The sequence below is a fragment of the Micromesistius poutassou genome (assembly GCF_964030765.1).
Source record: "Micromesistius poutassou genome assembly, chromosome: 19".
In the NCBI taxonomy this organism is placed as follows: Eukaryota; Metazoa; Chordata; class Actinopteri; order Gadiformes; family Gadidae; genus Micromesistius; species Micromesistius poutassou.
The window spans coordinates 9,365,587-9,384,584 of NC_140289.1; the positions used below are offsets into that span (position 1 = coordinate 9,365,587).

The following is an 18,998-nucleotide window of genomic DNA, read 5'->3' on the forward strand; positions in this document are numbered from 1 at the left end:
GACTCTACAGTCGCAACCAATGGCAGATATTGGCAAGTCCTGCCAAGCAGCCATCTCGAAACCATGATGAAAACAAGATGATCTAATAATAAATAAGGCCCATGGCCACCTGACAGGAAGCGTTGGACCCTGTAGAGTGTGTGGCTTATTAGTATGATGTGTAATAAGTGCTAGTGTTCTGTTAGTGTGCTGTTTTGTGTGTTAATGCTTAAGTTGCAGGTGGTGTGCTTTGATGGGTTGATGTAGCCCTTGCATAGGCCGACCCTGGCTGCTGATTGGCTATTGGCGTGGGTAGTTGCCCCCAGTCCTTCTCTCTCTGCTCTTCCTCCTTCCCAGCAGCTGTGAGCAGACTTTTGTTTAGAGTGCGGTCACATACTTTTGTTCATCCCCTTAGTTTTGATTTGTCAACCTTTATCTCCCCAATCAAAACTAAGGGAATGTAGCTTCTTTTTTTCAGAATGGTAAGCTGTTTGGATTTCTGTGAAGTGGGTTTTGCTTCAACCCTTTTTTGTGAGTTGTATTGGAAACTCCTATTCTCCAGCTCTTCTATTGGCTAGTCACCTAATCAAACCCTTTAGTTCACCCTATTAATTGCTTTGGCTGGTGTCTCTAAGGGTCAGCTAAGGGGGGCAGTCAGGCCTTCTCTGTTGCACCTGCTTCCCCGGCCAACATGTTTGCCGTTGTAAGTCAATCCTAGCTGTTGCACTTTCTCAGTTTTTTATAATATTATAATAATTGTGCAGTTTAAACAGAGGTTTTGATGGAACATCTGAATTGCTGAACATCTTACCATCTCCTGTTAAATTATAATATGTGATAATTGTTAAAGGATAAGGGTACCTTGATCTATATTTGTGCTCTCATATTATTTTGAATGTTGGTCAGTGTTAGCCATTTCATGTATTGAATCTCCAACTTAGGAAACTGCTATTTACAGTACAGCATCATCATTAGAGATCACCGTCAGCATAAGCTAATTTTTTACACAAATACATATCTATAACTTTTACCTTTACCTTAATCTTCCATATCTCAGTATGTGTAGTTTTCATTATCCTGCCAAGTGTTCAGTGTTTTCTTTCTTCCCGTTTAATTTATTATTTTCCTTTGCTTTCCATTTAAGAATCTCAGGAAGGAAGACATTAATGTATTGCCTCGATCATGTGTATGTTTGGTTGCCTTCAGCATTTAACTCCTGGCATGTACCGATTGAAATATGTCCCAAATAAAATTTACTTTAACAGATATCTTGATTGGATTATCAAACAACTTAAGTAGTAAACAAATTAAGTCTCATGTCTTTGTTTTGATGTGATAATATTTTGGTTAATGTGTTAAACATGTTCCTGGTGTTAGGAAAGAAAGCTGTTCTTAGTTGGGATCTGGTTTTAGGTAATTTATCCAATACCAATGAAACACACAAAATGACACAACAAGGCTATAAATATATATTTTTTATTCTTTTCACAAATTTGTTTAAATTAACAAAATTATGTTAGAACAATGTTCCTACCATGGCATTGTATACAGAGTATCATTAATACTTCATGGTTCTCCTAAGAAACAATTTAAACTGTCTTATTAATTTCCTTCATTACAAAATAATACTACCAAAAATAAAAACCATTAGGCAATTATGGGCCTTTCCGGCAGTCAATGTAAATACTTAATAATACTTATCGATACATATGTGTTGCAATTGTCTGTTATGGTGTTACTAGGTCTTACACTTTAAATAAGCTTCTTGAGAAATGCTCTTTTATGTCTGACTTTGGTCCAGAACAATCAAAGACTATTGCAAATCCAAAACTTAGCTTAGCTAAGCTCTAGCACCTGAATATTAATGTAGAGTCAGACTACCAGCTTGTTTCTTGTCACAGAGGTACACACACACACATACACACACACACACACACACACACACACACACACACGCACACACGCACAAAGGAGAAATTGAGAGATTTAAGAGGCTAGTAAATCAAAAACTGATGGTTTTCACAGTGATTTCAAAGAGAATTCCCTGAGATGAGAAATTTTTTTATCATACAATTATTATATATATATATATATATATGTATATATAATAGGATGTATATACAGTGGTGTATAAAGTACTACACATTCATACTTGGGTAAAGTATAGATAGCTTTGTTGAAAGTGACACTCATAAAAGTAAGTAAACAAAATCAAAAGAGTAGGGTCATAAAGTTGCTCGGATAAAATGTAAAAGTATCTAACTGGGTTAAAATGTACAAGTATCAAAAGTAAAGAAGTACATATCATTTCCCTGTCTTTAGTTTTTGACAAGGGTCAAAATTAATCAAGCATTTCCCTTTTTCTTTTGTAATGCTCCATAAGTATGTCCCTGTGTGTGTGTGTGTGTGTGTGTGTGTGTGTGTGTGTGTGTGTGTGTGTGTGTGTGTGTGTGTGTGTGTGTGTGTGTGTGTGTGTGTGTGTGTGTGTGTGTGTGTGTGTGTGTGTGTGTGTGTGTGTGTGTGTGTGTGTGTGTGTGTGTGTGTGTGTGTGTGTGTGTGCGTGCGTGCGTGTGTGTGTGTGTGGCACAGACCACCGTCCTAGAGACGCTGCTGTGCCATCTCCAGCCCATTCTCAGGGTCTTTGCTGTCCTTAGGTGAGCTCTTCTTCTTTGCGTTGACCCCCAGGTTCTGGGCCTCCTCCAGGCTGGTGGTCAGTGGCTGGCCAAGGGTCTCGGGCAACAGCAGTGTCAACACACCAAAGATGAACGCCAGGATTCCCACAATCAGCTGTTTGGAGGGGGGCGGGGGGGGGGCACGAGATTGACATTGACATGGGACAAGTTTGAACAGGCCCGAAAGAGTGACCACTCAACTGTGATCAACCAGGAAGGGAAATTACCAACACAGGTCAATCTTGTTACTCTTGCAATGACTAGGGTTCCAGAGGAGATGTGCTATCACTGAAGTTGTTATTTAGGATTTAGGATGTTTTGAACCAGTAACCTTATATGAACTTCACTTTGCAGACTTTGTTAGTGTGTGTGGGTGTATGTGTGGGTGTGTTTTTCCACTGGGGATGGTGGTGTCCCTACATTATTAGCCATTATCTTTAATTTAACTTGACTTTGCATGCACATACTTCACCCGTGAGTGTGTGTACACACACTCAAAGTATGTGCATGTACAAGTGTGTGTCTATGTAGAAGCGTGCGTGTGTGTGTGTGTGTGTGTGTGCGTGTGCGTGTGCGTGTGTGTGTGTCTCTATGCATGAATACATGTGTATGTGCCGTCCGTGTCTCAAGCCCTGAGTCTCTCCAGTATGTGAGAACGTGTCTGACACAGAAAGGGCAACCTCGGACAAATTTGTCTGGACCTGATTCTCTGGACATTGTCTGGTTTGAAGTTTATACGGGAAAATGGCTAATGTCAGCATGTGTGTGTGTGTGTGCGTGTGAGGATGTGAGGTGGAAGTGCGTGCGTGCATGTGTGCGTGCGTCTGTGCATGCACACATGTGTTTGTGTGTGTGTATGTGTGTGCATGTGTGTGTGTGTGTTTGTGTGTGTGCAGGCCTATGTACCTGAGGAAGGTGTATCCAGACGTCCGCCAGGTACACGCAATAGGGGGCCACCACGCTGCCCACCCGACACATCATGCTGCCGCTCCCCACAGCCAGGGACCTACAGCATGAACACAGGGTCCATCACTGACCGCACTGTCCTCCTCACATCCTCATACACAGCTTTGGTTGAACAGTGTATAAGTGGAGCCGCCAGCCTGGTAGAGCATGGCATCAACCATGCCAGGGTGAGGGTTTGATACCTACTGATAAGAATTGACACACTCACAGTAATGTATGATGGTTTGGATAAGAGCCAAATATGTATTATATATTCAGAGTGTCATGTAATAGCAATGTATAATTTGCCCTGCCTGCATCAGTTATCATTGTTCTAGTAATGTTACATGTTTTACTTCAATGAACCAAAAGACAATGGACATTGGATACTACATACCGTATATAAATACAAATATAATTTTTTTTGATGGAGCTCCTTCCTACCTGATGATGGTTGGGTAAAGCTCACAGGTGTAGAGGTAAATCAGACCAAAGGCGATGGCAATGGCAAACTTCCCGGTCATACTCAGTAAGGTCACCAGCCAATGGATGTCCTGTAATGCAAAACAGAGAGATAAGAGTTAAAAGAAGGCATGTTCTACCAGTGGGATTTATACTCTAGTTACACTAGACTACATAGATGATTGTTGAATCATGGAGTACACAAATTAAAGTGTTTACTAAAGCCACATGCACAGGGTTTACCCACTGCCGCTGAGAATCAATTACCCTAATGACAAAATGAATGAATGAGCAAATAAATAGTGCGCACTACTGTTGAATACCTCGAGTATGAAGGTAAAGGCAAAGAGAAATACACATTAAAAGAGAAATCACGAGAGAGAGGTAGAAAGAGAAATAGAAATGCCCTCTTTAATTTGTCTTCCCTTAACCCCCACACTCTATTTGGAGTAGGGATCGACTGATACCGATTTTTTTTTTATCAGCCTTAGCCGATGACCGATATGCCGATACTGATTTTCTTGAGCCGATAATATTTGGAGCCGATACAACCCTGGAAATAGGGAAAGAGTTCTCTCGAGAGCACAATTTGAATTTGCTCAGCGAGTCACTCTGGGAACGAGCGATATACTCACTCCCCAATTCCCCTGCCCCAGAACATTAACCAATCACATTGGTGTATCTGATATAGGCGGGCCAAAAGCGTTGTTGTTTTACTGACCGGATACGGCAAGAGTCTTATCTATTGGTTAGCTCCGCTGGTCTGGATACGTCATCCCTTGTATTCTTCTGATTGCTCATAGTGTTATACAATTGCGTGCAGTGATATTTTCAAATGGATGCTTGGTGCTGCCCCTCGAGTTGGGCCATTTTCATTACTCGTTGCCAGACCCTACAGCTTTCGGATTTGGGTCAAAAAAAAAAAAAATAGGCCGATACACCTAAAAAAACGCAAATATCGGCCGGCCGATATATCGGTCGATCACTAATTTGGAGCCCCCCCCCCCACACACACACACACCCACTGCCTCCAAATGGAATGGGGGGGTAAAAGAAACACTGAAATGGGACACGCTCCTACTATGACTTGTTGCTTGTAACAGCTTGTACAGACCAAGTAAAATCTTGTCAACAAAGTTTCATTGCTTAGATATCATTATTCTATTTGTGTCGTTTACGTTGATGACCATTGTAAATTAAAAAGTTGGGCAGTCTTGGGGTCAAAGACAGCACTACCATTACATGTGTCGTTGAATGGTCGTTGAACTCTGATTTTCCCTGGAGCAAATCAGAGGGGTAGCGCGGCCTGGGAGGGGTTAGGCGGCATGTGTGGACAGCGCTAAAGAAGACGGGAGAAGCAGTGATACCTGACCCTTAGGAGGTATAATTTGATCTCCAAGCCACTCTATTTATGACCATCGCATTCGCAGAAAAATTGTATCTAATGTCACAAGTCACATTCATTACTTGTCTGTTCTGGCAGAGTGAATCCTTCAGGTCAACGCACATACACACCAACAGGAAGTGCAAGTATACACACACACACACACACACACGCACGCACACACACACATTGCACACATTGGATTGGTGTGCAAAGCTCAGTACGTACAGAAGGGACTACGATCATGAGCATGCAGGCTATCCCGGCCAGAATCAGCGCTGGGGCGCAGGTCTTCTTCCTGCCCAGGCGGTCCATGGCGTAGCTGCCCACCAGGTACGACGGGATCTCCACGGCCCCTGGAACACAGCCAACCACGGGGCAGGTCAGAGTAATGGAAGCGCAATGTTTGGCCGCTTTGTTTGACGAGTGTGTATACATTGATACCGCGGTGAGAGTTCAGCGGTTCGACTCTATAGCATTACAACACAGTGGAGCAGGGAGGAGGGTTGGCATGAAGTAGGCCTGGGCAATAAAATGTCATAATCGTATCGTGATAGACCTTTGATCAATATCAATATAAAACATGTTCAATATATATCGATAAGAGACTGGACCACCAAATCTAGCAGCTGGGTCTGTTACACAAACACGGCCCCATACTTATTTACAATATTTGAGTGTTTTTCATTGTTGTATTGACATTGGAGATGAAGGTTGAAGGTCATATTAAGTGTTTACATTCAGCATGGTAATTGACCTGTCGCTAAGTCACGCCCCTCGTCGTTACCATGATGAACTCGGACAAACAAAACAGACTAGATAACAAAAACATATGGAAAAATGTCAGCTGACAGTATATCAAAGCAGGTTTTGGAGACGTTTTGGGCGAAAGATTATTTAATTTCTTCCAGAAGCAATCAAAGGGGACTACATTACGCTATGGAGGGGTGTGTTCAAAACTTTAAAATACATACAGAAGGTGACAAGCTTAAATTCAGTTGGTATTCTGGCCTGCCACACAGTCTGATCCACATTACACACTTTTTCTTGTTGTGGCTTGGGAAAAGGGATGAAATATTCCCCAATATTTCTGCAGCCGGGATACCGACTGTCCATGTTACATGTACCCTGTTTGACCATGTTTATTTTATTTTTTACACAAACATAAATCCACCATTAAATTGTTATATTATGCCTCCGAGTTGTCCGAGCTGATGTCCGAGTATAGTTGAGGCTGGAATATCATTGGCTCATCTGCATTCTAAGGGCGGAGCTAAGCGACAGGTAAATTCCTAGTCTTTTTAGGTCATTCAAATTATCAATAGTTATCGATATCGATCAATATGATCAAGTTATATTGTAATATGTCTTTCAGCTAAATCGCCCAGGTCTAGCATCAAGGCCCTGTACTGCCTCGTCTCTCCGCTGCACGCTTCATTTCCTGGGTTTTCCCACCAGGCACAGAAGTAAACATGAGTGGGATCAAGAAAAGTCAAGAACTAAATGTTCTTAGTTGGGTAGAGCTGCTATATATTATGGATAGCAGCATTATATGAATATATATGATGTGTCTGATGTATGTGTGATGTATGTTTTATTTGTTTGTACTCAATGGCAGCAGGGACTGTAAACAGCGAAGTGCAAAACGTATAGTGTTTCTCTCCTTTACTCAAAGGATCGCGTTGCACATTGTAGGTGGGCGGCGCTTAGCTACGATTGGTTGACGTGGAAAGAGCAACTAAAGTAGGTCAACTGCGTTGTACCATGAGCACCGTGGTTGGATATTTCTTCATGGAAAACACCCCCCACCCCCCATACAAACACATGTACACACACAGCCGGGATACATCCAGAATTTTGACTGCAACCCACAGGAAAAAATACACATGGCAAGCTGAATTTGTCAACAGTTCTCCTGAGAACGCCATTACGCCATTACCCCACATTATGAATGCTATATAAATAAAGTTGCCTTGCCTTGCCTACCCACTGAATTGTTGACATTGCACGAACACACAAACACTTGCACACACACACACACAGCTCCCCACCTCCCCACCTACCGGCGAGGAAGAGATTGATGTACTGGTTGCCCCCGAGGTTGACGGAGCCCAGGGAGAAGACGTAGTAGCCCAGGCTGCCGATGAACCAGATGGCCCACACGATGACCGTGCGGCCTGCCATCCTCCAGCTGCCAAACAGATCCAGGATGGACAGCTTCTTCTCCGCCACCTTCGCCTGCACCTCCTCTGCCTCCTTCTCCTCGGCCTCCTTCTCCCCGTCGTCCCGCCTCTCCAGCAGGTCTCTGGCGCCCTTGTCCTCTGGCTCCAGCAGGTCCTCTGCCCTCACCCGGCACTCCACGCCGTTGATGCGGGCGATGCAGTCCAGCAGGGCCTGGGTCTCCCGCAGGCGGCCCTTGGCCATGAGGTAGAAGGGCGTCTCGGGGAACTTCCAGCAGAAGAAGAGGAAGGGCGAGGTGCAGAGGGAGAGGACGATCTGGTAGATCCACCACGTGCGCACCAGGTAGCCAATCAGCGACACCACCATGATGCCCACGGCGAAGGCGGCGTGCACGTGCATGGAGGTCCACGTGCGCACCTTGATGCCGGTGAACTCGGTCACGTAGACGAACACCACCACCAGGTAGCCACTGGACACCTGGGGGGGCAGTGGGTAATGAGACTTTACAACCAGGTTCCATTAAATAACTATTGTACAAATGAGTTAATAATGCAGTTATAAGCCTTATTATATAACATTAGCATAGGGGTAAGGGTAAGGGGTCTTATTAAAAAATCAAACGCAAACTTTGTAAATCAAACGCAAACTTTAGATTCGTAGACCATTAGTTAAATGTTGATTAACTGTTCATTTATGCTTATGACTGCATTAACTAATGTTAATTAATGGATAATTAATGTACCCTTATTGTTCTCATTTACAATAAGGGTACTGTAGTACTGTAAACTCAACATTCAGAGGATATTTCTTCCCTTCCCTGCAACCACAACAATCTAATAACTATGTTTTCACGTAGCGAGTTAGGGTTAGCTGTGGGTCTCTGAGAGAGAATAAAAGTCTGAATTCATATTCATGAATAAAGCCAGGCTGACATATGGGAATTTTCAATTAGCAATGGCCCTCAGCATATACTATGCAGTACTTGTGACAGTCCATATATGTGTGCATACCACACATCCATGAAGCACAATAGTGCCATGCTGAGAATGTCCGCCTGTTCGAGTCCCTCTGCAAGAGCTATGGTCTATGGATAGCTTAGCTTGAGCCATAGCTTATAAGGCCGTGTGGCTCCAGAAGACATGGAGAAGAATCCCCACTTTCAGCCCTCTCTGATCGGACAAGCCACATGGTGGAAATAAATCTTGTCTTCTGTGCTGATACAAACAGGCCAACAGCTGCATGCAAGACAGCCTCACTGGGGCGCGCACACGCGCGCGCACACACACACACACACACACACATGCTGAATTTACCATGGCAAGGAGGAAGCGAATGGCTAGGAACCAGTAGTAGTTTGGTGAGAATGCAACCAGCACCCCAAACACAAACTGGCACACGCTGGTGAGCATGAGAATCTTTACACGGCCGACCCTGAGAAAGAGAGGAAGAGGTAGAAAAGGAGACATGCAAACAGGGAGAAAGTGATGATGAGTGGATGGTATTAATCATGACGCGATTGTTAGTGATGGGGCATTTTGAAAGAACACATTAAGGCTGACGCAGACCGGAGAACGGTTTACAAAGATGTTTACAAGAAAAGTACTTCAAGTATACTTCTGTCTCTAGTCTGACAGAACCAAGCTCAAACATTGCTTGAATCTCAGTAAAGCAAATGCAGTCATAGGCACTTTAAAGACATATTTGGCTAAAGATGCATGTCCTTGGTGGAAAATAAATAATGTAAACATATATGGATCCACTTCAGGCACAACTCTAACCCAAAGAATGACAAACAAAGGAAATAAGAAAAAGAAAAAAATGTGTCTATTTCTGCCAAAACAAATACTTAACATTTGATGAAACCAAGATGTTGGAGGCAGTGTCATTAGTATCTGCCTTCTATTAAACATAGTCCATGTGTTTTCCGTAACAATGGTATCTATTGTGTGTTCCAGATGCCTCGGACACCAGCCTTTGAGGCATTGCATGATCCTTAATGACAAGAGAACTTCCACATTGCCTCTACAACCAACGATGGACAAAATAGATATAGATTATTTTTTCATCGTAACTCCCCACGATAATGAAATTACAATAACGTTGTTTTCATCTTCATACACTGCCCTTAGAATTGTGCAGAAGCAGGCCATGGTGACGTCATGCTCACCTATCGGCAATGTCCCCAAACACTAGCGCGCCGATCATCACGCCGATCATGAAGGTGGGCTGGCACAGCTTGGCCAGCCATTCCCCATCACACACCAGGTTCCAGTCGGTCACGATGCTCTGCTGCACCTGGCTGTGGTCGAAGACGTACTTCTGCTCGCAGGCTATCGTCGTTTTCTCGCCAGCAAACTCATAATTGAAGTCCGTGGTGGGGTTGACGCGCAATGCGCTCTGGCACCGGCCGAGTTCCCATTGGTCCCCCGTGGAGGTCCTGACCGCCAGGTAGCTGTAGGCATCCATGAAGGATGGTAGGACGTCTTCTAGAGCGGCTCCCGACACGTTACCGTATAGGACGTCGGTGATGTTGGCGGGCGCACCGCATACAAAGTTTGGGGTCTCGACGAGAAACACCGAGGCGAGATAGTGGATCCCACACGCGATGGCCTGGAAGACCGCTGCGAAGTACAGACACGCCTGGAACCTGGAGAGGAGACGCGGGGGCTATTATAGTCAAACAGCAAGACTAATAATAATACGACTGGAACCGAAGAAGATGCTATTCATTTAGGACTATTAACACTATTAAAGGTTACTGTATTTGCGTTGTCATCTGTTCAAATATCTGATTTAAAAAAAAATGAACCCTGTTATTTTTAATATGGCAAGGCAAGGCAACTTTATTTATATAGCACTTTTCATACACAAGGCAGACTCAAAGTGCTTCACATATAAACATTGTCATACAATAAAATAAGCATGGTTAAAATCGAGTCAACACCCAGGAAGTTTAACTTGGACGTATTAATTAGTTTAAAAAAAAAAAAACGAAGGACATATGCCTATGGTAACGGCTGGCCTACTAGCATTAAACAACTCCTCACCCTGTTAAATAAAAGTAGGCCTACTAATCATGTCAGTAACGGTATAGGCTAGGCCTACCACTTACTACTCTTTTTCTGCCATGCCTATAATTAGACCCGATCCTGAGCATGAATACTCTGAGAGGTACCAAACCCAGTGTGGCCGAGCAGGGCGTCGACATTTAAAAAAAGGATCCCCATATAAACGTGGAAACATCCAAAGTTAGCGTGTTACCTCTTGAAGTGTCCCAGCTCATCGAATATCCGCTCCACGGTCATGGTGTCGGCGGGCTTCTGCTCCGTGCGCCCCTCGGACAGCGGACTGGACGACAGACAGCGGTTTGCACACAGACCCGCCGAGTAGGAGGGGCGCAAGTGTTTTTTTTGCGCAATCACCATAGACAGAAACCGCCAGTGGCGGACTCAGGGGGGGGCAACCGCCCCCCCTCGTGCCTCCATGGTTGAAAAAGCCGCCTTATTGGCTGCCCTTTACACGTGCAAAAAATATTGGGTGCCCTCTAGGTTGCCCCTTTGCACAACAAATTATGATTATGTGCCCTCTAGAGCAGCGGTTCTCAAACTATGGTACGCGTACCACTGGTGGTACGTGATGCGCTATTAGGCTAGGTGGTACGCGGTATAAAAAGTTTGAGAACCACTGATCTAGAGCAAGAAAATTCGATAACGTACCTTAATGAGTGCCCTTCTGCCCATCTGGTGCCTCCATGGTTGAAAAAGTGTTGCTTAAATGCCCGCTAGAGTGGGGAAAACGAGAGGAAGTGCCTTATTGGCTGCCCTTTACACGTGCAAAAAATTATTGAGTACCCTTTAGGGTGCCCCTCCATACAATCAATTATGATGATGTGCCCTCTAGAGCAAGAGTTTAAAGTCACAATTCTGACTTTAATCTCAGAATTTTGACTTTTTTTCTCAGAATTCTGAGAATAAGGTCAGAACTAATTTTTTTTCTTATGTGTGGCCCTAATCCTCTTCCGTATAATCTTAATGAGGATGAGGACTATTTCATCATACATGATGATCATAGCTTTTTGCGCGCTGGTGGGGCCCCATGTTGTGCAGAATGTGCCCTTTTTATTTTTTCACCCCTGCCCTTTAAACAGTCTGAGTCCGCCACTGGAAACCGCACACTAAACGAACGGGAATGTAATAGGCCTACCGCTACCCAGTGGCGGTCTTAACATAGAGGCATAGGTAGGCGGCCGGGCCCCAACGGGTAGCGGGGGCCCCAACCAACCTCCAAAAAAAATCATCATATTTTTTTCTTTTTTTATTTTTTTACTACACAAACAGAGACGAAGCAAGACAGTCTAAACGGGAAAATAATAAAGGGTTAGAAAAAGGGTTAGGAAATAAAGTTACCCAAGCGGCTCAAATAAAAGAAAAAAGCGAAAAAGATGCCGATAAGTATTTGGCAACGTGGCCAGAGATGACTGTGCTGTTAGCACTAGATAGCACAACGCTGCTACATGGCGAGAGACCCGTTGTTCTCCACGAGTTGAGGAGGAAGAGACGGGGGAGCCGTCCTTGGGTGAGAAGACAAGCCAGGAAGAGATGTTACCATCCCGTTCTCCCCATGGTCATCATGGGGAATGTACGATCCTCATCCTCATCCTCATCCGCTTATCCGGGGTCGGGTCGCGGGGGCAGCAGCTCAAGAAGGAATGTACGATCTCCCCCCAATAAGATGGACGAGTTAACAGCGCTCACCCGGCACCAGCGGGAGTATCATGAATGCAGCATCATGGTGTTTACCGAGACGTGGCTAACGGACCTAGCCCCAGACACTACCGCAACACTGGACGGCTTTCAGATAAGGCGGGCAGACAGGACGAAGGACAGCGGTAAGAGGAAGGGAAGAGGACTGATAGTGTTTGTGAATGATAGATGGTGTAACTCCGGGCACATCACTGTTAAAGAGCAACAATGCAGTAAGGACGTTGAACTGTTAGCTGTTAGCATGAGGCCCTGCTACCTGCCTAGAAAACTCTCACATGTTATCGCGATAGCGGCGTATATCCCCCCTCTGCTGATGCGGAAGCTGCTTGTGACGTCATCGATGGAGTTACAAGCAGGCTGCAGACCCAACACCCAGAGGCTCTCTTCCTCATCTCTGGCGACTTCAACCCATGCCTCCCTGTCCTCCTTTCTGCCGACCTTTAAACAGTATGTCTCCTGCCCCACCAGAGACAATAAAACCCTGGACTTACTGTATGCAAACACCAAGGATGCATACACCTCATCTCCACTCCCTCCCCTGGGAAGATCTGACCACAACCTGGTACACCTCATGCCTGTGTACAAACCCCTGGTTCTCCGACAGCCAGCTGTGACGCACACAGTGAGGAGATGGTCTGACGGGGCCGAGGAGGCTCTTAAGGACTGTTTTGAAACAACTATGTGGGATGTACTGGTTGATGATCATGGAGAGGACATTGACAGCCTCACACACACCATCACAGACTACATTAACTTCTGTTTGGAGAACACTGTACCCACCAGGAAAGTACGGTGTTTCTCCAACAACAAGCCGTGGATTACTTCTGACATAAAGGTCCTCCTGAAGGAGAAGAAGGAGGCTTTTAAGTCAGGAGAGGAGCTGAAGACTGTGCAGAGGGAGCTGAGGAGGAAGATCAGAGAGGGAAAGAGCAGCTACAGGAGGAAGATGGAGGACCAGCTGCAGAACAACAACGTCAGGGGAGTCTGGTGGAACCTGAATATCATCTCTGGGTTTAAAGGAACCACCTCCAAGCCTGTGGGGGACCTGCAGTGGGTGAATGACGTGAACATTTTTCTTCAATAGATTTGATAAGTCGTCTGCCCCGCCTCCACTCACACAGACACCCCTCTGGAGGCCATCTTCACCTCTCTGCCTCACCACCTCCCCCGCCACCGACTCCACAACGCTCAGCCCCCCCCAATCTCCAACACCCATCCCCCCTGCTCCAGCCCGACTCTTACCACCAGCCAGGTACAGGGAGGACTGAGGAGTCTACAGATGAGGAGGGCAGCGGGACCAGATGGCATCAGTCCAAGGCTCCTGACAGGAAGAGACTGAACAAACTCATTAAGAGAGCCAGCTCTGTCCTGGGGTGCTCGCTCCACCCAGTGGAGGTGGTTGGTGACAGGAGGATGATAGCTTCGCTATCATCCATGTTGGAGAACACGTCTCACCCCCTTCACGGGACACTTACATCACTGAGCAGCACCTTGAGTGATAGGCTGAGACACCCGCGGTGTGTGACAGAGAGGTACCACAGGGACGTTTCTTCCTGCAGCGGTCAGACTCCACAATCAGCACTGCTCTCAGTGACACACACATTTTGTATTTTTTTGTCTTTTATTGCATTTTGCACTTTATTTCTTTATTTGCACTATTGTCTTTGCTCTTTGCTGCTGTAACCTCCCCACTGTGGGACTAATAAAGGATTATCTTATCTTATCTTATCATCCATCCCCTGGTCATATATATCCATAAACATAACTGTCTTACTGTATTACTTGAAGGATAAGAATGAGATAAGAATAGTTTTTATTTTATAAACAATCTTTGACCAATCCCACACCACATGACATCACCTATCTACATGAAGTTGACAATAATATTTGAATGCACTCACGTAGGGCCATGTTTTAGGAGAATTTGAGTTCTCCGTCTTATCAGTGGTCTGAAGGTTGTTCATGATAAATGATTTATAGTGGGCAGGTTCGTTGACTTACCTGACCCCCCCCCTCCCCCTATGTATCCCGCTCAGTGGTTTTATTCAATGATTAATTCATAAAGATTTTACAGGGTCAGGGTTACGAACTGTTTCAGCTGGGATACAAATATGAGATTAAAAAATAATAATGTGTGTAATATTGGGAGTTGTAGGAAGGCGGTGGCCGTGTTTCAACTCAGGGAAACTTTGTGATGTTGCCTTGGTGACGTTGTGGCCTTATAAACCCCCAACCGGACATCAAGATGAACGGCTTCTCTGATGGAGCTCCATTTACACAAACACACTGTTCACACACTGTACACTGTATCCCTTAAACAGCCCCCTTAAGCCCTAAACCCTGTATGTGTGTACAGATTCCTCTTCAGGGCTTTGGTCAGACTAGCGTACAGCAGGACTGCCAACTTTTGGGTTTTGGCCGTGAGATTCTGTAGAATCTTGTAATGCATACCGGGATTGTTGACAGGGGTGGGGAGTGTGTGCACTTCTTGACAGCTATTGTGTCCCCGCCACTAGAGAAAACATTTTCTCAGTCTCAAAAGCAACCGTGACAAAAATGTCACACACCCCCTACCAGCACCACCCATTCAATGCAACCCCACCTTGTAGGAACTTTGGCTGACCTGTGACATGACACAGGTAGTGTAGTGGGCCGACGTCAATGCCGGTGATCAAGGCAGCGCAGTTACAGGCCTAATGAAGAGGTTCATCACTGGGAGGATGGACCAATCGGGTTGCAATGAAAATAAAGTGTGTGTGAACTCTGTAATGAAAAAGTATAGTATGTATCATCTTAATATTGTGTTAAAGCACTTATGTAATCAGTTTTGCTATTGCAAAACCAGGTTTGTCGTTTAACCTGATGCCATGACCTGTTCGTCTCTCTCGGCTCACTTCATCATTAGTGAATCAGTACGTTTACATGCACAGCTTAATTTGATTAAAGCCATAGCTCGACTATGCTCCTCAATTGGACAACTGCAATTGTCCGCGTATACATGGCGGTGAGTAAATCGATTCATTGGCCGAAGCGTGTCATACGATAGGTGGCGCTGTGCCCATTTCAACTAGTGGTAATAGAGCCACCAGTTGACCTCTTTACGTCACCAGCAACAACAAACTCAGGCGGCATTCGAGAAAGATGTTTTCAGTAGACAGTTGTCAGTTCATTTCGGGTCCATATCATTTCTCCGACGCTCCATTGTTCCGACCTCTCAGTCGTATGCCGACTCCAGCCGGAGAAGCTGGCTCTGCCGGCAGAGGAGTCCGCATACAAGGTCGGAACAATGGAGCGTCGGAGAAATGATATGGACCCGAAATGAACTGACAATTGTCTGCTGAAACATCGCTTTCTCCTCCATGTCGCGTTTCAATCTGGACTTCAGAGAATCAAAGCCACAAAGTTAATTTCCCCCAATTCCTCTTCCCCTTGGGCGAGATAAACCTGACTAGGAGTCTTTACTTGTTGTGGAAGTACCAGAGAGTCTGAGAACCCGACGCACTTTATTTGGTCTCTATTTGGTCTCTCCTCAATCTTCTGCACCACCTTTTTAAATAAATCGCAGTTTCTCGTTATCCCTTATCCGACGGCGACAACAACACGACTATCGTCTCCTTCTACTTCCGGCTCACGGCCCCGGGAAAAGATCTCAAGCATGCGCAGAACGAAATTCAACGCATAATCCAATTTGACTCCGTACATGCACGCTTAGCTCGACTATGAATCGCATTATCTAGGGGTCTTAATTCGACTATGAGTAACCCAATTCGATTCGAGTATAGCTCGACTAAGATGTATACATGCATTTTAGTAATCCAATCATAGTTGGACTAAGCCAATAAGTCGACTTTCTTGAGTGTCATGTAAACGCACTGTTTCAGCATCAGAGGCTTACGCTGAAGTATTACTGCACTCATAATAGAGGCATTGGTTCAAAGGCATTATAAAAATGAAAGCAATGTAATTGCTTTGTATGTGTCATTGCACTATATATACATTTCATTATTATCTATCTTTTTTTACTTATTTTTATGATAAATTGACTGCATTTTATATTGCGCTTTTCTAACCACTGGCCACTCAAAGCCCTTGACAATATTTCCTCACATTCACCCATTCACACACACATTCACACACCGACGGCAGTGTCGACCCCTCAAGGCGACAGCCAGCTCGTCAGGAGCAGTTAGCATGAGGCGTCTCGCTCAGGGACACCTCGACACTCAGCTAGGAGGACCCGGGGATCGAACCAGCAACCTTCCGGTTACCAGCCAACCCACTCTACCTCCTGAGCCTCATGCCGCCCCAAACCATGTGTGCAAACCTTTGACATGCCAGTGACATGCCTCACAGACAGCTTCACACTGAATGAGATTCAGGTCAAAGAAATGACGTTTTTCAGGATATATATGAACAGGTTCTGTGCAGGTTGGCTGGCATGCGTTCCATGCAGGATATCATATATGACACGGGCACCCCCAGGGTATTACAACATGTACCAGTTATCCTCCAGTCGCATTAAACTCAATATGATTGAGTCTGTAATGTTGCGACACAGATAGACGATGTCACAACATGCCGTTTTGGTTCACAAAACGGCATGGAAATGAACCGCTTTGCGGGTATAAATACTGCAAAGGTTACACGCTATGCTTTGACTCAAAGACAAAAAAAATGTAAAATACAAAAAAGTTTTTTGCTCGTCAAAGGCTCAGATTGTGTCGATGATCATGTTTCATGTGTGTGTGTGGTGCTCACTCAATACTTTAAATTCATTCATCTGTCTTTGTGAACATCCAAATTGTTCACGAACAAGGCATATTTCCATGCTAACCATTACGCCCGAAGACAGCCATCTCCTAATTTCAGCTAGATCTCTCCCTTTTGTTCTTCCAAACGGCAGCCACTCGCCTTCTGCTCCAAAAATACAGAGTTGGTTGCCATCCCGAAACGGAGTTGAGGGCTTCTGATTCTCTGTTTGGCAGACAACGGACAGAAGCTAACACCAGAATGACTCATTGGTCAGCGACCCCCCCCCCCCAGTGGCAGAATTTTATTCAAGGGGTGGCAAGAGGGTGGCCGAGGCTTTATACGGGGGGTCCATATTGAATTGTTGACGGGGGGGTCGAACGCGATTGTCGACGGGCGGGGGGGGGGGATAGATAAACTCTGACAAATTAGTGAAATCAAATCCACCCTCCGAGTCGTCGCCGACTTCCTCCAGTCGTTCGACCCGCGAATTCCGACCGATATCCGTTGACCTTTTAGCGTAATTACCAAGCCTCCGTCGGTCGGAGAAGGTGCAGTTATGGAACGCTTCAGATCAAATTAAAACAAAACAAATGGGATAATACGGTCCGTCTGTCGTTGTCTGGAAGTTCATTGTTTATTTCTGCAAACTCTAACTCCGCTGACCTTAACACTCGACGGAAATTAACAAGTTTGGTCGGAAAAGCCCGGAAGCAAAATGGTGGTTTTCAATAAACAGTTTCACTTTTTTGGTAATTATTTTGCGGTACATACTTTTTAAACACACATACAGACAGAGACACACACACACACACACAGACACACACACAGGGAGGCTGATGTCTCCATGGCTTAGGGCCCTGTGTGTTCCTGTTGTTACATTCTTGACGTTGGCAGTCACAACAATTAAGTCATTCTTTTCCCCATAGGCCTGCTGCACACTAGGCTTAAAAGAGCCTTATAGGAGAGCCACACATAGGCTGTACACAGACACACATATTCACACACACCACGTACACACACACACACACACACACACACACACACACACACACACACACACACACACACACACACACACACACACACACACACACACACACACACTGACCCTAAATGCCAGGTTGTAGTGTCATTGATTCCGCTAGTCTGTCGGTATCAAAACATAACTAACTGTGGTGGGAATTTGGCCCACGTCAATCGTTTCTGTATAAACTGAGAAGGAATAAAGAGTCTAATTGAAAATTGTCGATTGAAATTTATAACAATTAGGGTCATATATTTGAATAATAAAGGTACAATAACAATGAACAAACATACAATAATCAGTGGCCTAACATGCAATCATCCGAGGCCTCAGGTGGGAGTTCGCCTTGCGTCTCGCCAAGAGCTCTGCAAGGAGAAGTCCAAAGCATGGGCAAAAGCAAGGACTTCTTATACAGTGTTGTCAAGATGCTGAGAACAGCTCTGTCCCCCCAATAAAACCATTGTATTTGTTAATCAGATGGTAAACTATCGATGAACCTCCTCAGGATGTCATAAAGGGGGGTGTAGCTGTGCCTTCTCGTTCGGAACCCTGGCTTCTCGTCTTTCCCAAGGGGGGTGAGAAAACAGGCACATACTAACAATTATTCACCGCAGGCGAAGTGGATAGTGGGGAATAGCCCCACTATCCATCGAGGGGGCAATCCTCACTATTCACGGAGCCTGAGGTGAATAATTGGTTTAGTAGGCTATATAGGCTACTACACGTGAACACTCAAAAATAAACAAGATAACACTTTTTTTGTTTTATTTGTTTTTATTAGCGGTTTATTTGTTTTTATTAGCGTGACGAGATGACCTTCACGCGCGATGAAAACA

General features: G+C 45.0%; 1 protein-coding gene across 1 annotated transcript; it reads right to left on the reverse strand.

Annotated features, from left to right (window-relative positions):
• Window positions 1-1,439: 1,439 nt before the first annotated feature.
• On the reverse strand, window positions 1,440-11,010 carry slc22a16 (solute carrier family 22 member 16). Its single transcript, XM_084483971.1, has 8 exons — window positions 10,885-11,010; window positions 9,791-10,270; window positions 8,937-9,054; window positions 7,506-8,100; window positions 5,671-5,798; window positions 4,041-4,150; window positions 3,558-3,657; window positions 1,440-2,766 (listed from the first exon to the last, which is right to left on the reverse strand). The coding sequence occupies exons 1-8, from the start codon at window positions 10,926-10,928 to the stop codon at window positions 2,578-2,580; spliced, it is 1,764 nt and encodes a 587-aa protein (XP_084340097.1). The 5' UTR covers window positions 10,929-11,010; the 3' UTR covers window positions 1,440-2,577.
• Between the last annotated feature and the right edge of the window lie 7,988 nt (window positions 11,011-18,998).

Bases quoted from the DNA above. Each gene is read 5' to 3' on its own strand.
- slc22a16 (XM_084483971.1), bottom strand. From the start codon at position 10,928: ATGACCGTGGAGCGGATATTCGATGAGCTGGGACACTTCAAGAG. The intron at 9,055-9,790 runs GTGAGCATGACG...TCTCTTTCTCAG, and splicing joins TTTGGGGACATTGCCGATAG to GGTCGGCCGTGTAAAGATTC. The intron at 4,151-5,670 runs GTACGTACTGAG...TTTGCATTACAG, and splicing joins TCATGATCGTAGTCCCTTCT to GACATCCATTGGCTGGTGAC.